General features: G+C 39.3%; 1 protein-coding gene across 2 annotated transcripts in view; it reads left to right on the forward strand.

The window, feature by feature from the left end:
* The first annotated feature begins 485 nt into the window (after positions 1 to 485).
* LOC139941389 (AP-3 complex subunit beta-2-like) overlaps positions 486 to 16,338 on the forward strand; it is a 29,646-nt gene continuing 13,793 nt past the window's right edge. For both annotated transcript variants that reach the window (XM_071937856.1, XM_071937857.1), the window contains exons 1-17: positions 486 to 713; positions 1,276 to 1,351; positions 3,431 to 3,505; positions 4,189 to 4,284; positions 4,728 to 4,888; positions 5,776 to 5,842; positions 6,564 to 6,746; positions 7,769 to 7,951; positions 8,158 to 8,255; positions 9,343 to 9,532; positions 9,880 to 10,012; positions 10,818 to 10,927; positions 11,998 to 12,174; positions 13,083 to 13,269; positions 13,716 to 13,834; positions 14,910 to 15,024; positions 15,781 to 15,986. In XM_071937856.1, coding sequence (XP_071793957.1) covers positions 589 to 713; positions 1,276 to 1,351; positions 3,431 to 3,505; positions 4,189 to 4,284; positions 4,728 to 4,888; positions 5,776 to 5,842; positions 6,564 to 6,746; positions 7,769 to 7,951; positions 8,158 to 8,255; positions 9,343 to 9,532; positions 9,880 to 10,012; positions 10,818 to 10,927; positions 11,998 to 12,174; positions 13,083 to 13,269; positions 13,716 to 13,834; positions 14,910 to 15,024; positions 15,781 to 15,986 — 2,301 coding nt within the window. In that variant the 5' untranslated portion in view covers positions 486 to 588. The remainder of the gene's footprint in view (positions 714 to 1,275; positions 1,352 to 3,430; positions 3,506 to 4,188; positions 4,285 to 4,727; positions 4,889 to 5,775; positions 5,843 to 6,563; positions 6,747 to 7,768; positions 7,952 to 8,157; positions 8,256 to 9,342; positions 9,533 to 9,879; positions 10,013 to 10,817; positions 10,928 to 11,997; positions 12,175 to 13,082; positions 13,270 to 13,715; positions 13,835 to 14,909; positions 15,025 to 15,780; positions 15,987 to 16,338) is intronic.

The raw sequence follows: 16,338 nt of genomic DNA on the forward strand, positions 1-16,338 counted from the left end.
AAGGCCAACCATTTTTCTACAACATGGTCCGACAAGAACAATCATAGACTTTAGACAGGACCCGCCGGGGGCTTTCCTCAAATTCACTTATCTCGTTTGGCATTTAACACATACAACACATCGATCCTCTGACAAGAAAGAGTATGTGTAGCCTTACTCTATCAATGGGCCAAAAACAAATGATGATTTTATGTTGAAATAAATCTGAGAAAAAACACATTGAGTTCTGCTGATGAAGCACTAACATGCCGCGCCCATCCCACTTTATGTACGGGAAAGAAACTGGCACATGTCAAAGGTTAAACGTTTAAGTAGGACATCTACGCGGACAGCTTGTTTAATAACCTTTCCCCCAGGTGTTTATTTAGCATGGGCTCAGTTACTGCTTGCAATGAATAACCGGGGACGAGATACGAACGATCCCCAATGTGTCATTTTATGCAAACGAGGTTAATAATTGGTTTCTGCAATCGATTCATGCAGCATCGCCGGCCGGATTGCCTGATGTTCTGTCGGCAAATTTCTTTCTGAAAGTGCTGATTTATATCGTTTCATATCATTTTTCAGGATTACGAAAACCTGAATACCATGGCTCATCATAGCTCTGACCAGCGGTCGTATGCCAACGAAAAGACCCCGTCAACAGCTCCAGCGGATACAGACACTGCAAGTGATCCTGCCAGCGGAGGATTTTTTGCTGCTGACTACAAAAAGTACGTTCAGTCACGGAATGCATAGCAGTGTCAGACTAGGATATTATTATGACAATAGTTATCATGCATAAACTTAACGATGTAGCTTCTATTTCCGACACCAATGGCGATCTGAAATTGAACCAAAGTAATGTGTATTGTTTATTTGATAATTAATAGGATTCATTAGACATTATTGAGGATCAAGCTCGTGCCCTTAAAATTTGCGTCATGATTTTTGAAAATGAAAGTGGTACAAATGGGGCAAATCTGGTGACTAGCCCTAGCTCATAGCTGTCAAAATTGTACGTGGCTGTTTGACCAGATTGTTGTTTGCCGCTCGGGAGAATCTCGTAACCCCCCGGCCTTGCGGCCGTCGGGATGAGGGTAACGTTATCGCAAATAGCTCATAGGTAATAATGGGCAGATGAAGTGGTGGGACAGTGTACAAACATCAAATTTGCCACAAAGCCAATTCAAGTGCTCGAGTCACCTATTTACTTTTGCATGGGCTCTTTTACTTTTGTTGTGGAGTCAATGAACAAAATAATGATAACAGCTTGGTCATTTATCTTGTATTTAGGCATGAAGACCTCAAATCCATGCTTGATGGGAGCAAGGACAGTCTCAAACTTGAGGCCATGAAGAGAATTATTGGAGTAAGTATCACAAAACAATGTCTGAAGGGTGGTCAGGAACCTTCATTCTTCAGGGGTCTTCTCCAAATCTAGGCTTGGTCTCTGGCTCCATCTTAGGCTCTGTTTTGTCAATTTTGGAGAAACTGCAGTTTTCAGGGTCATTCGCTTCAACATCAAACAGAGCTGGAGCTGGAGCCTAAGCTAAGGTTTGGGAAAAGCTTAAGGACATTGTAATAATAGCATTCTTTTGTCAAAGTTTCAACTTTGTGGTTCTAAGAATTCTAGGTGTAACTCAATGTTTAAAACTGTACTCTGTCATTTTTTATTACAAAGTTATAATAATTTTTAGTGGCTTCTTCTTTTATAGAGCGCTCGGGTCCGTCAGGTATGACGGTCATGGCGCTGTACAAGCAAAATATAAATACAATAACAAAAGAAAGTACAAAGTCCAGAATAAGACCTTTTTATTAGTAGTTATGGTATATTTCTGGTAATGAAACCAGGGATGCATCATAAGTGAGCTTAATCACTGTACATGTACTAAGCTCACAAGTCTGAGGAAACCTGTAAACAAGGGTGCTTGCTACGTGAACCAGAAGCACCTGGGTTAGCCCCTACTCTTCCCCGATAAGTGTTGTGGGTTATTTTATGTGCACTGTCAATCCACAGAACCTAGATGTATGTAAAAAGCATACGGTAAAGTTCTTACTCAATTTCACAAGTTCCACAATTGGAATCCGATTCCACACATCGCTGGTCAGAAAAAACAGAGGTGAAGTCTGGTGCTCTTAACCGCTCGACCACAACATGCCAATTTACCAGTTGGTCAAGACATGCCATTAATGGTATCAATTAAGCTTGGGCGATATCTCAATATTATCGAATATCGCGATATTAATTTGGAAACGATTTCGATATCGGATGGATTTGGTTTTAATCGAAATATCGATATATCGCGATAATCACGATATATCGCAATATCGATTAAATATCGCGATGTATTTGCTAGCTGAGACATCTCGCACCCCATAGGTTTGGAGTAAAACCAGAAGAATAGGTCATTAGAACACCTCTCTTATGCTATGACTGTCTCTTCTACAACTTTCACTTGGAGTTTAAAGACTGATGATGTCAAATTTAATTAATCGTGATTATATCGAATATTGCTATGATATATTGTCGGCGATATATCGTGAATAAAATAAATCGATATCTCCCACCCAAGCTTAGTATCAATCTAATTCAATTCAATAGGGTGTGCAACAATCTATTAAACCCCGCCGTACCCACCTATTCTCCTACTGAAACAAAAAACAAAAGTTTGCCCATCAGTTACAATGTACCAAGCCATCATATTAATATCTATTCCCCCATTGCCTTGAGTTGATCGTCAAAACTGCACCTAAAAATAAAAGGATCAAATCACTGCTGGAAGTAATTAATAAAAAAGTACCCCAAGCTGCACCAGACATTATGGTTACTGTTACATCCATGAAGGTCAATGAGTCATTCGGTTTGAAGGCAAATAGTGCTTGGTGTTTTGAATCAGTCCTTGCAATGTACAATAATCTCAAAGACAAAGTATGGTATTGTTAAATATCAAAACTAAAACTTATCAGTTATCAATCCAAATTGGATTTATTGTTTTAATGCTCATAGCACACTTTACCTGTGCCGATGACAGGGATTGAAATTTACCATCTTTACAATGGACTGCAGGCCTGAGGACAGGGGTTTTAAGCAGGTTTGCCAGTAAACTCATGACAGGACGAGTTCGGCGGTCTTCAATATCTTTGTTTTTATTAACCAAAAAAGAGGGGCCGGGGTCAAATTTGAAGTTTAAGTCTGATATTTCTTTAAATTCTTCTGAATAGGTCCATAGGCTCCCAAATTTAAAACATGTACATGTAATTCCTATAGGATTAATTCTCTCTCAAATCCTGTTAAAAATTAAGCGGTTGCCCCTTTAAAAGTTTAAGTTTTCCATAGACTTTAAAATGTTTCTGTGTAGTACCCTTTGCAAAATCAACTGGCCTTGCTCTCTCAAAAATGAATTCCATGCCTGTAACTCATTGAACTTCTCTTGTTTCAAACTTTCAGATGATCGCCAAAGGCAAGGATGCGTCCGATCTTTTTGCAGCTGTTGTGAAAAATGTTGTTTCAAAGAACATTGAGGTAAACATGGTAAAGTGTCAACAAAAAAAGCTTAATAAATACCTATGGGTTCTTTGTCTTGAGACCGCTTTGAGATGAGGACATTTTTGTGCATGTTGGTTATGGTAGACCTCATTAGTGGCGTTTGGAAAAGTGATGATATACATGTATGATAATTGAAATAACAAGGAAGGCTTTCTTAAAGGAACACACCTTGGATCGGTCGGGTTGGTCTTTCCAAAGTGTTTGTAATTGTTTTTAATACAAAATGCATGTTGTGAAAATAGAACTCAGTGATCCACACAAACATGCCTCGCAGTTGCGTGGTTTTCCATTTACCTCGTTGACTAAAACGGTCGGCCATTTATGGGAGTAAAATGTTTGATTCCCATAGATGGCCGGCCTTGTTAGTTTGCAAAGTAAAATAAAAACCACACAATTTCGAGGCAAATTTGTGTGGACCATTGTATTCTACTTTGAAAACATCTTTCCAATCACATAAATTTTATAACAAACGGTTTTAAACACTTTTTATAGACCAACTCGAACGATCCAAGGCAATGTGCTCCTTTAAGTGAAATGGATTTTGGAACTCTGACACAAATATATCAAACTTTTGATGTACATTGCTTAGTTTTAGAGTGAGATGAAATGTGATTGTGACGTTAATCAGTAGCATGGGCTGAATTATTTCCGTGTTGCAGATCAAGAAGTTGGTGTATGTTTACCTGGTGCGATACGCAGAGGAGCAGCAAGACTTGGCCTTGCTGTCAATCAGTACATTCCAAAAGGCGCTGAAGGTAAGGGTGAACTCTCATAAGATGTTAAGGGGGGTGTGGTGAAAAAAAAAATCTATTTCAGCTCTGAGAAGAGCTTGCCGTGGAGTAGATTGGGGAATTCAGGAGACCACTTGGTTCTTTGTGCTGTTTATTAACCACTATAGGCTGGGGGTAGGAATACAGCCAGGTTACTCCTTTTACGCTTGGTGAATCAAGGGGAATATCTGTGATGATAAGCATCACTGCTGGAGAGTGGTATGTAGTTTAAACAATGAGACCACATTCACTAGCAGCATCGTGGCTGTCCTGATATCCCCCTCGTAAAGAGTCAATTTATAAAGTAATGAATCAGTTTTCTGTCTTTTTGTTACATTTCCATTCAGCTCAAAAGAAATCCTATTAATAAATGTGGTGTTGACTGATAAATAACTAACTAAAGTATTCGGACTGATATTGATTTCTAGGATCCAAATCAGTTGATTCGAGCTTCTGCCCTACGAGTCCTGTCTAGCATCAGAGTACCGATGATTGTACCAATCATGATGCTGGCTATAAAGGAGAGTGTCAATGATATGTCGCCCTACGTCAGGAAGACTGCCGCTCATGCCATTCCTAAACTCTACAGGTATTTACGATACTTTATAATATTGTGTTTTAGTAAACTGGAAGGTATCATTGGGTTTGGTGGAGAAGCATAGCTAGTTGGTTCAATTTCAGTTGCAAAGTGTATTTTGCGCAGCATACTCTGTATGCAGGGTATGCTCTCATGGTGCGGGCTGGCCATAGTTTCATTGATAAATACCTAGGACAGTTCATCCAGTCTTACTGGTGTGGAGTGAGATCACTTGGCCACGTTTAATTGTGCTTTAGAAACACAATTAGGGGGTTAAAACATGGCCTGGGAAAATTGAGTCAAAAGAAGGTGATTATATCAGATGATTTCGCAGCTTAATTAAAGGGGGTAGATTGCATATTTGGCTTATACCAGATGAAACCAGATGAAACTGTGCTGGTGGTAAAAATATCATCACCCATCACTCACTAAAATTCTATAGAACTCAGAAGAAGCCGATAGAAACCATGAACCTTTGATATCATATGTTTGCAACAGAGCCACAGAGCCTGGACTTCCTGCAGTTACACATTGTTCATGATGTTCTCTTTTTTGTACAAAGCATTTATAATAAAAAAGGGGTTCCTGGCTGTGGCTGCTAAATGCGCCGTAGCACCTTGTAAACCCCCACTAAGGTGCTACATAATTTGGTCTCAGAATTCATAACTTCAATAAACTACATGTATTTTACGGTTTAAATGTATACTTAGTGCTTTGAATACCATGTTAGTAGATACTTCGGCTATATAAGACTTTGATATTATTACAGTCAAATCACCTCTACTGAATTGCAGGAAACTGGTGGTTATGCGCATACATGAATATCATTTGCATATTTTATGGAAAGAAGTTATTGCTATTCATTTCAAATTGATGAGATTTGTCTTTTTCTTTGTTAGTCTTGACCCAGAACAGAAGGACCAACTAATAGAAGTCATTGAGAAACTACTCGCTGATAAAACCACCGTAAGTTTAAAATGATTCATTACATTTAAAGGCAGTATATTGATAGTATAAAACATTGTGAGAAACGACTCCCTCTGAAGTAACGTTCATGTAGTTTGTGAGAAAGAGGAAAAGTTCCATGAATTTGATTCCAAGACCTCAGATTTAGAATTTGAGGTCTCGAAATCTAAACGCACACAACTTTGTGTGACAAGGGTGTTTTTCTTTTATTATCTCACAACTTTGACAACCTATTGAGCTCAAATTTTCACAGGTTTATTATTTGAGATACACCAAATGAGAAGATTGGCCTTTGACAATTACCAAAAGTGTACACTGTCTTTGAAATGATTCATTACATAATAAACACACTGTTTAAATATATACTGTGTCCCCTTGTTATTCTGTTAAATTGTTCAATTATAATTTTTTCCTGAAAAAGATAAATCAAGATACAAAACTCAAAATAACGAACCGCTAGATACAATACTATGAATAAGGTAACAAAACTGAACTTTATTTGCTTAGCTTCGAACAGTCATTGAATGACCCATCTGAACCAAAATGTCACAAATGACATAATGTCCTTATGTGTCATTTGTGTGCTAAGAAGTTACATGATGATAGTTCCCAATAGACACCATCTTTACGGGCAACATGGGTTTTCTTTTAAAACTCTGCTAAATGGTTATAAAACAGTAGTACACAATCTTCATTAATCTGTTTCTTCTTTATAAATCAGCTTGTTGCCGGTAGTGTCGTCAACGCCTTCGAGGAGGTCTGTCCAGACAGGATCGACCTCATCCATAAAAACTTCCGCAAGTTGTGCAACCTCCTGATCGACGTTGAGGAGTGGGGGCAGATCGTCATCATCAACATGCTGACCAGGTACTCCAGGACGCAGTTCCTGGATCCCAACAAGGCAGTAAGTGTAGGGCCCAATTTCTTAGAGCTGTTAAACCACAAAAAGTAGCCAAGTTAAGAATAAGAATATTATTTTTGGTTTGTACTCATACACCGATGTGTGTTGGGGGTGTTTACTCATTTACTCGGTTCAAACTGCCTCTAGCTTCCAGGCAATCTCGGTGGTCTAGTTGGTAAGACGCTGCTCCAGAATTGCAAATGTAGGTTCGAATCCCACCCGAGGAATATGCCTGTGATATTTTTTTCACAGGACTCGGGTAAAGTACATACACAAGTACACTTTGTGACTGGTTTCCTTCTGATTTTTGCTTAGAAGCTCTATAAAATGGAGCCCTGGCTGTTTCTCCAACTTGCTTCTCTCCTACTTTACCAGTGCTGAAGACGCCATTACAAAAAATTGTACCCTACTTTTTTGAAATCAGCACCCTAAATTTGACAAAGTCGTCCAATAAAATAAATTTTGGCATGAAAATCCAGCTGGATCCAAATATCTGACGTACGGACCTGTACTATAGGCAGCTCTATGAGGCCGAGCCCTGGCTGTTTCTCCAACTTGTTTCTGTACCACTTTACCAGTGCTTTGTGACGTAGTGGTGTGTCGTGGCTTGTGACACTTGAGCTAGACACTTTTCTAAAATTGCTTCTCTCCACCCAGGGGTAAATGGGTACCTGTGAGAGCAGAGATGGTTCTTGTGATTGATTTAGCTTAGTTTGTTGCACAGGGTGTTCTCCTCGGGAGCTGAGATGGTTTAATAGCCCAGTGACCAGGGGTAATAATGGGTGCGTTCGTTTAGCTTCCCTGGGTCGACCCGGTGTGTGGCGTTTTTTTTTTCCAGGACGAGTGTGTGCAGATAATTACCCACGTTCGTCCTGGTAAAAAAAACGCCACGCACCGGGGTCGACCCTGGGGAGCTAAACGAACGCACCCAATGTCGGAAGCGCTTTGAGACTCACTTCGGGTGTGTAAAGTTCGATATAAAAACCAATTATTATTATTATTTTACAATTGTCTCTTTCTTTAAGGATATGATCCAAGAAGAGAATGAGAAGTCTTTCTACGGCTCGGACAGTGACAAGGAGGAGGAGCAGGAGGAAGATGCTGATAAGGAGAAGGATGAACCAGTCAAGAAGCCGTACGTCATGGACACCGATCACCGACTACTGCTGAGGAGTGTCAAACCACTGCTACAGAGCAGGAACTCTGCCGTAAGTAAAGAAAAAATAATCAGACTCTTCAGAGCATTTATATCATGTATTCCTACTTATAGGCTGGGACTCAAACCCACACTCTGCTGATCAGAAACACCAGAGCTTGAATTCGGTGTTCTAATCCTCTCGGCCACAACATGCAATGTACAGGTTCAGGTATTCTACAGGCAATACACATACCTGTATTTTTGTTATGTGCGTAGGTTGTGATGGCAGTAGCCCAGATGTATCACCATCTAGCACCTAAAAATGAAGTCGGAGTAATTGCTAAGCCGTTGGTACGACTACTTAGGAGCCATAGGTAATTATGGTTTGTTTATTTTATTTTTGTCATTATTATTATGTTGTTGATGCTAATTTGGCTTATCAGGGATAAAGAATTGTATTTTTTAATTATTTGGTACATGCCTGTATGGTAGTTTTGGTTACTTCTACCGATCAGTGACATCACATCTCAAGTAAGGCCTGTTGTGTGTGTTTGCCATGTTTGCAGAGATGATTATTTTAGTATATAGAGGGGAGAGTTACAAGTATATTTTCAGCTGATTTGTTGTTTATCATGTTTATTATTAATTTTAGTTTTTACCCATACACCGATGTGTTAGCACTGTATACTCAGTACTTTCCCCCGAGTCCTGTGAAAAAATATAACAGGCATATTACTCAGGTGGTATTCGAAACCACGACCCTTGCAACTCTAGAGCAGTGTCTTACCAACTAGACTACCGAGTTTTGGCAGCGGGTACCGCAACGATATAAGAGATATTTCAAATTTGCATCAAGGATAAAGAATATTAATTTTTACCCGTACACCGATGTGTGTTAGCACTGTATACTCAGTTCTCAGTACAGTTCGAACCTCACGGAGTAATATGCCTGGACTCGGGAAAGTATCGAGTATACAATGCTAACACACATCGGTGTATGGGTAAAAACCAAAATTAATATTCTTTCTCCCTGATGCAAATTTAACATCTCTGATACCATGTTTATTGTTCACAAAACTTTACATGATGTATGGACAAGATAGTATGGGCACACATCCTTAAGATATCTCTTTACATGGTGTATCCAAAGAAAGCACAATAAACTGTATAATGTTTTGTTTGTAAGAAACTGCTCTAGAATTGCACAGTTCGTGGGTTCGATTCCCACCTTAGTGATATGCCTGTGATTTTGTTCACAGAACTCGGGGAAAGTCCTGAGTATACAGTTCTAACACACATCAGTCATGTCAGTGTATACAAATAGGTAAAACCAACATTAATATTCTTTATCCCGGTGCAAATTTCCATCTTTTTAATGTTTTTGCCAAACTTCTAAATGTTTACACAATTTTTTCAAACAATACAGCAAATTATAATTATGTTTTTGAAAATCGTTCTCAGGGAAGTTCAGTCCATTGTGCTGAGTAACATCGCCACGATGAGTGCCAAGAGACGTGGAATGTTTGAGCCCTTCCTCAAGAGTTTCTTTGTGCGATCGAGTGACCCCACGCACATCCGTCTTCTCAAGCTGGAGATCTTGACTAACATCGCTGGCGAGACCAGCATTGCAACCATTCTCAGAGAGTTACAGGTGAGATGATAGCGTCCAATGCGCCGTATATCTGACAGCATGAGGGCACTCTCAAAAGTATTTTGATCACTTCCAGGGGTATCATGGTTTGTCCTGCGCCTTAGTTTTAAGGTGCTTTAGAGGTGGATTATAACAGCTTCTTTAAAAGTCTTATTGTCCTTGATAGATATGATGTCTGTGGTGGTAATATGTTCCAGTCTTTAATAACTCTTTGGGTATGAATGAATATACCCCCCGAAAGCGATACAAAGCGTGTACAAAACACCATGGATCCCGTCACAGAGTACATCAATTGTATAATGCTCTCAACCCCTCTGAACCTTTCTCCCCTATGTCATTATCTTCAGACCTATGTGACAAGCTCAGACAAAGACTTTGTTGCAGCTACCATTCAGGCTATAGGGAGGTGCGCCAGTAACATCTCTGAGGTGACGGACTCTTGTATGAATGGTCTGATGGGGCTCATGTCAAATAGAGACGGTAAGGCATAGTCCCTTTTTAAAACAGGGGCCAATTTCATAGAGCTGCTTAAGCAAAAAATTTCTTAAGCACGGAAATAGATTGCTTATTTTACACATTTTACTGGCCAAAATTTTTATCATGCCATATATATTGCTTGTGACTGGTATTTTGCTGTTGTTTACTTAGCATAACAATTGAGTGGAGTCTTGGCCGGTACTCTGATTTTACAAAGCAAGGATGTTTCTGCTTAAGCAAATTTTTTTGCCTAAGCAGCTCTATGAAATTGGGCCCGGTCGTCATTCTTCCCTTACCATTTCTGAAATCCATAAACTTTGCTGATAATGGTTCAATGAGTGTATAATGTACTGGAGGCACTGGACACTATTTGTAATTACTCAAAATAATTGTTAGCATAACAACTTACTTGGTAATGAAGAATGGAGAGCTGTTGATAATATAAAACATTGTGAGAAACAGCACCCTCTGAGGTAACATAGTTTTTGAGAAAGAAGTGATTTCTAACTAAAATATTTAAATTGAATTTGAAACCTCAGCTGAGGTCTCGAATTCAAGCATCTGAAAGCACACAACTTCGTGCGACAAGGGTGTTTTTTCTTCCATTATTCTCTCCCAACTTTGATGACCAATTGAGTTTAAATTTGCACAGGTTTGCTTTTTTTGTGCAGACGTTGAGATACACCAAGCTAGAAGACTGGTCTTTGACAATTACCAAAGTTGTCCAGTGTCTTTAAGCATCAAGCGCTGCTATGATTATAGGAAGCCTCTATTACTATAATTAATTTTATTTTTTGGTCACCTGCAGAGGCTGTGGTTGCTGAGAGTGTAGTAGTGATCAAAAAACTACTGCAGATGAATCCGACAGAGCATAAGGAGATTATCCGCCACATGGCTAAGCTGGCTGACGCCATCACGGTACGTAAGACTTTACCAATGAGCTAGTGTTGGGCTCCTTCAAAATAAATCGGGACAACCTGTGGGTGACTACCGTTCAGCAGCCGATTTCATGAAAACTTACGCAACTGCTTTAGTCCACTTGTGCACTGTTTATGGCACAAGTTGCGTTTTGTGAACTTGGCTGCAGGAAAAGTTTTTTTGTCTGGCCTTAAAGCCATTATACACTTTCGGTACAGAAAAACAAAAAAGTTCACAGATTTACAAATAATTTACAGGGTTTATAGAAGGTAAGGGTGAAAGACTTCTCTTAAAATATTGTTCCATGAAATGCTTTACTTTTTGGGAAAACATTAAAAAAATATCAGATCTCGATAGCGAGAACTACGGATTTATTTTAAACACATGTCATGACACTGCGAAACTCGCGGAAACAAGAGTGGGTTTTCCCGTTATTTTCTCCCGACTCCGATGATGGATTGAGCCTAAATTTTCACAGATTTGTTATTTTATATATAAGTTGTGATACACGAAGTGTGGGCCCTGGACAATACTGTTGACCGAAAGTGTCCAATGGCTTTTAAGGCCACTTCGCACTGTTTGTAGCACAAGTTGCGTTTGCGAAATCGGCTGCAAATTAACTCGCCTTGTTTGAAATTGGGTGTCTGAGAAACAATGGGAGAAGTTCACAGGTCCTTGGGTGACTATTTGTAAACCACAGAGACTTGGACTTAGATAATTCCATACTTCCTGGGAGCTGAGATTTTTTAAGGATACAAATATATGGCCCAGTGATCAAATGATCATTCTTTGGAATTGCACTATATAAGAGTCAACACCATTGGCGGACCGCCCAAGATGTGGCAGAGCTCCGTGTCAAAATTAATGACATGCAACGACGGACAGGGCTAAGTGGAGGTGAGCCATAGGGAGAAAGCAGGCCAACCCAGAACAGACTGGACAGCGGCCTTACAACCGACATGATGAACATTACTAAAGACATTTCATGAGATAAATTTTCAATATTTAGTTTATATTTTTTTAACATTTCTGTTTGTCTGTCTGTGTGTCTCTCTCTGTCTCTTTAACAGGTGCCAATGGCAAGGGCTAGCATCCTGTGGCTGATCGGTGAGTACTCTGACCGGGTGCCAAAGATCGCCCCAGACGTCCTCCGCAAGATGGCTAAAGATTTCACCAACGAGGAAGACATCGTCAAGATGCAGATCTTGAATCTAGGAGCAAAGCTTTTTCTTACCAACTCCAAACAGGTAATGTTAAGTCATATCAAGAACTTGCTTAGAAGGTCTGGGTACTTTTATTAGAACGCAAAACATAATGTCCACAGTATAACATTAAGCTCACACAGTTTGGAAGATAATGAAAGATTCCCTATTTCTTTCTCAGGTGCTGTAGTTTTTGAGAAATGAGTCAAAACAAGTCACAAAAATTGTTTAAGCAGGTAAAGTGATTTTCGTGACATTGTTTTACTCATGTTCATGTCTCAAAAACTACCGAACCTCAACATGTAATATTTTAAGGTAAGCTTTCTTCTATCAGTATCTTAACGGTGTAAGTTGTATGTAAGAACATTACAGAATTAGTAAGAACAAAAATCGTCTATGATCACAGATTCACACGGTCTAATGATGATGATAGTAGAAAACATCCCTTTAAATGTTTCTGTCTGAAATGACATTTTGATGAGGAATAAATAAAACTAATTTCCCGTTTTGGATCTTATCGCTCAGTGAGCTTTTCATTCATTTTTTTTTCAAATCAATGTCATGCAAAATCAGATTTTCACTAATTCTGGAGAACCCGATGGCTGATCAACATCAAACTGCTAAGGTTTGTCAGCAATTATGTATATGGTGGATAAAACATAAAGTGCTCAAACTGCCAGCAACTGTTTTGTTAGCAAAAGCCAATTCTGTAATGTTCCTTTAACTGTGTGTTGAAGTTAAATTTATATTGACTCCCCTTTACTTGAATAAATATTAATTTAAAGGTGTGTTAAGAATGATAATACTTGACTCGAGGAACAGAAGTAAATTGAATTGGAAGACTTGTCTTGTGCCAAATTGATGTTTGTTAAAGTGATAATCTTTATCAAGCAAGAGTGAGTCTTCTTTATAATTAATGTATTTTGCCAATTTAATTTCTCAACCATTCTCAGACCAAACTACTATTCCAATACGTGCTGAACTTGGCCAAGTACGACCAGAATTACGACATCAGAGATCGGGCTCGCTTCTTACGTCAGCTTATCTTCCCCGGAGAGAAGGGCGGGGCTCTTAGTAAACACGCCAAGAAGATCTTTCTGTCGCCGAAGCCTGCCCCTGTTCTGGAGTCTGTCTTTAAAGGTTAGTCATTTCCCCCTTGTTAAAAGTGGATTTTGTAGTGTTAATCTTTGGTGCTACTATTTTGTGGTTAAAGACACTGGACACTATTGGTAATCGTTAAAGACAAGTCTTCACAGTTGGTGTATCTCAACATATGCATAAAATAACAAACCTGTGAAATCAGAGAAGATTTGGGAGTAAAAGAACCCAAAGCACTTTTCGAAAAGAGAAGGGGTTCGCCCCGGTGCTGTTGACTGGTGCCCCTGAATGCGTCGTAGCACCTTTACCTTTAAAAGGTGCTACATAATTGGGTCTCAGAATTCATCACTGCAATCTATCTAAAAGTTTGTAAGTACTCAGAATTTGAGCATTTTGTTTGGTACATGTACATGTAGATACGTGCGCTATATAATACTTCAATATTATTATTATTATTAAAACTAAGTGTCTTGGTTTCAATATTGTAGATCGGGATCATTTCCAGCTTGGATCACTGTCCCACATCATCAACTCCAAAGCTATGGGTTACATTGAATTGCCTAACTTCCCTGAGGAGCTGCCAGACCCATCCGTTCGCAATGTAGAGGTAGGAAGAACTCTTTTACTTGTTTATTTTTTATGGGAGGTGAAGGCTGCACTTAAAGGCAGTGGACACTATTGGTAATCACTCAATATAATTATTAGCAGAGAACCTTACTTGGTAACGAGTGATGGGGAGAGAATGATAGTATAAAACACTGTGAGAAACGGCTCCCTCTGAAGTGACGTAGTTTTTGAGAAAAAAGTAATTCTCATCGAATTTGATTTTGAGACCACAGATTTGGAATTTTAGGTTGCGCACAACTCCACGTGACAAGGGTGTTTTTGCTTTCATTATTATCTCGCAACTTTGACAACCAATTGAGCTAAAATTTTCACAGGTTTGTTAGGCATATGTTGAGATACAGGAAGTGAGAAGACTGGTTTTTGACAATTACCAATAGTGTCCAGTGTCTTTAACTGATGACCCAAATCAACCGCGACCAGGGGCATGAAAAGGGGACTATTTTTACGTAAGCTGTAGCAGAACAAATTGATAGTATTTCAAGTTCTCTGAAACTGGGCCCTGGTGTACGACAGTAACGCTTCTCAGATTCTAATTTAGTGGCATAAAAAACCTGATATCTTTTTACATAATCACATCACTTCGGAGTGAAATCATTCTCAAAATGCTTTTTACTATGAAAAAGTTGCTGTATGTAGGCTGCTATCCAAAAGATTTTATTGCCATTAATTTTATACATATACCTTCCCTTTAAGCAGCTCTATGAAATTTGACCTAGCAATATGTCACCCTTTTCAGACAGGCGCTCCAGAGTCGTGCCGAACCAAATTCTGAATTAAGTACATGAAAAGTTTGACGTCTGAAACAATTAGGAGCGACTGGATGCACTAGAAGTAATAAGGTTGACTCTTGCAGTCGTTCCTAATGACTCAGGAGCGCCTTGGTTTCAGACGTTGATCTTGTCGTCGATCTTGTCATGAGACGAGCCAATTTAAATATTATGTTAAGGCGCCTGTCTGAAACCATTAGTTATTTGGGTCGACCTAGAGTCCTTATGTACAGAGTCCAGCGCCTGTCTGAAGCGGGTATAACTCAGTCAATTTATTTTTGTTTTCAGGAGGTTCGCTCCTGGGTGAGCAACGACCGACCGACATCCAAGAAGAAGCCGACTCGTAAAAATAAATCGTTCTATTCCAGCAGCAGCTCTGAGGCAGAGGAGCTGTCTGGATCGGGTAAGTGCCCCGGTTTTAATTTAATAGAAAATTTGGTATAGCAGAAATTACTGCTTAGCATCTGGATACCTTCAAGTAAACTACCCATTGAATTGTGTTCAATGTTCACCTTGGTCCATATATTAAAGGAAAGAAGAAGAATGCTTAGCAAATTTCACTGCTAAGCAACAAGTTGGGTAATCCTGGAAGGATCCAGTAACTCATTCGAGGGAGTTGGTATTTCTTGTTTCTCCAAATAAAATTAAAGGGTTTGGGTCCTTTTTGTAACACACAAAAACAACTTTGTTCACAGATTTACATTAAACTCACACTGTTTGAAGATAATGATAGTAGAAAGCTTACCTTAAAATATTACTTGCTGAGGTGCTACACATGTAGTTTTTGAGGAATGAAACTTACACTGTTTGAAGATAATGATAGTAGAAAGCTTACCTTAAAATATTACTTGCTGAGGTGCTACACATGTAGTTTTTGAGGAATGAGTAAAACAATGTCACAAAAATACGTTTTACATGCTCAAATAACTTCTGTCTTCAGAGGGGAAAATTATTTTTGTGACTCATTTTTCAAAAACTACGGAACCTCAGCAAGTAATATTTAAAGGGAAGCTTTCTACCATCATTATCGCCAAACTGTGTGAATGTTTTGTTTTATCTGTGGACATTGTGTTTTGTGTCCTACAAAAAGTACCCAGACCCTTTAAGCGATGAAAAAATAAAATTGATTATTATTTTGTGACTGTATTTTGATTGTCAGATGTGAGCAGCAGCGAGGGATCGGACTCTGATAGCAAGTCAGACAGCTCCTCAGAGAGTGAAGACAGCGACGGCACCAGCAGCAGCGAGTCTGATGAGTCATCTAGCAGTAGCAGCAGCGAGGCAACGAGTAGTGACAGCGACTCGTCATCGTCGGCATCCAGCAGTGATGAGAGTGACTCGGATAGTGACGTCCCTGTCAAAAAGGTACCCCCCTGCTTCCAAAATCCTGTTAACGTTTTTGGGGATGAACAGAGAGAAATTGACCTGAAACAGGATTTGTTACTGCAACCTTCTGGATTAACTGGACTGGGGTCGATAATTAAAAGGGTTAGGTCTAGGTCTAGGAGATATTAAAAACACAAGGCCAGAGTAACTCGTCCTAACTTGAGATAAGACTAGTCTTAACTCTGTGGTTTTTATATTTTGCTTAAATCTTTGTTTGGGGTGCAAGGCAGAAGCCATTCAACCTGAAACTGACTGTATAACCATGGGTGACGTCAAAGTTTACGATGCAACCTGAGAAGTGGCAAGAGAGGTCTAACCTTGAGGTCTCAAA

This window comes from Asterias amurensis, chromosome 9, assembly GCF_032118995.1.
Source record: "Asterias amurensis chromosome 9, ASM3211899v1".
In the NCBI taxonomy this organism is placed as follows: Eukaryota; Metazoa; Echinodermata; class Asteroidea; order Forcipulatida; family Asteriidae; genus Asterias; species Asterias amurensis.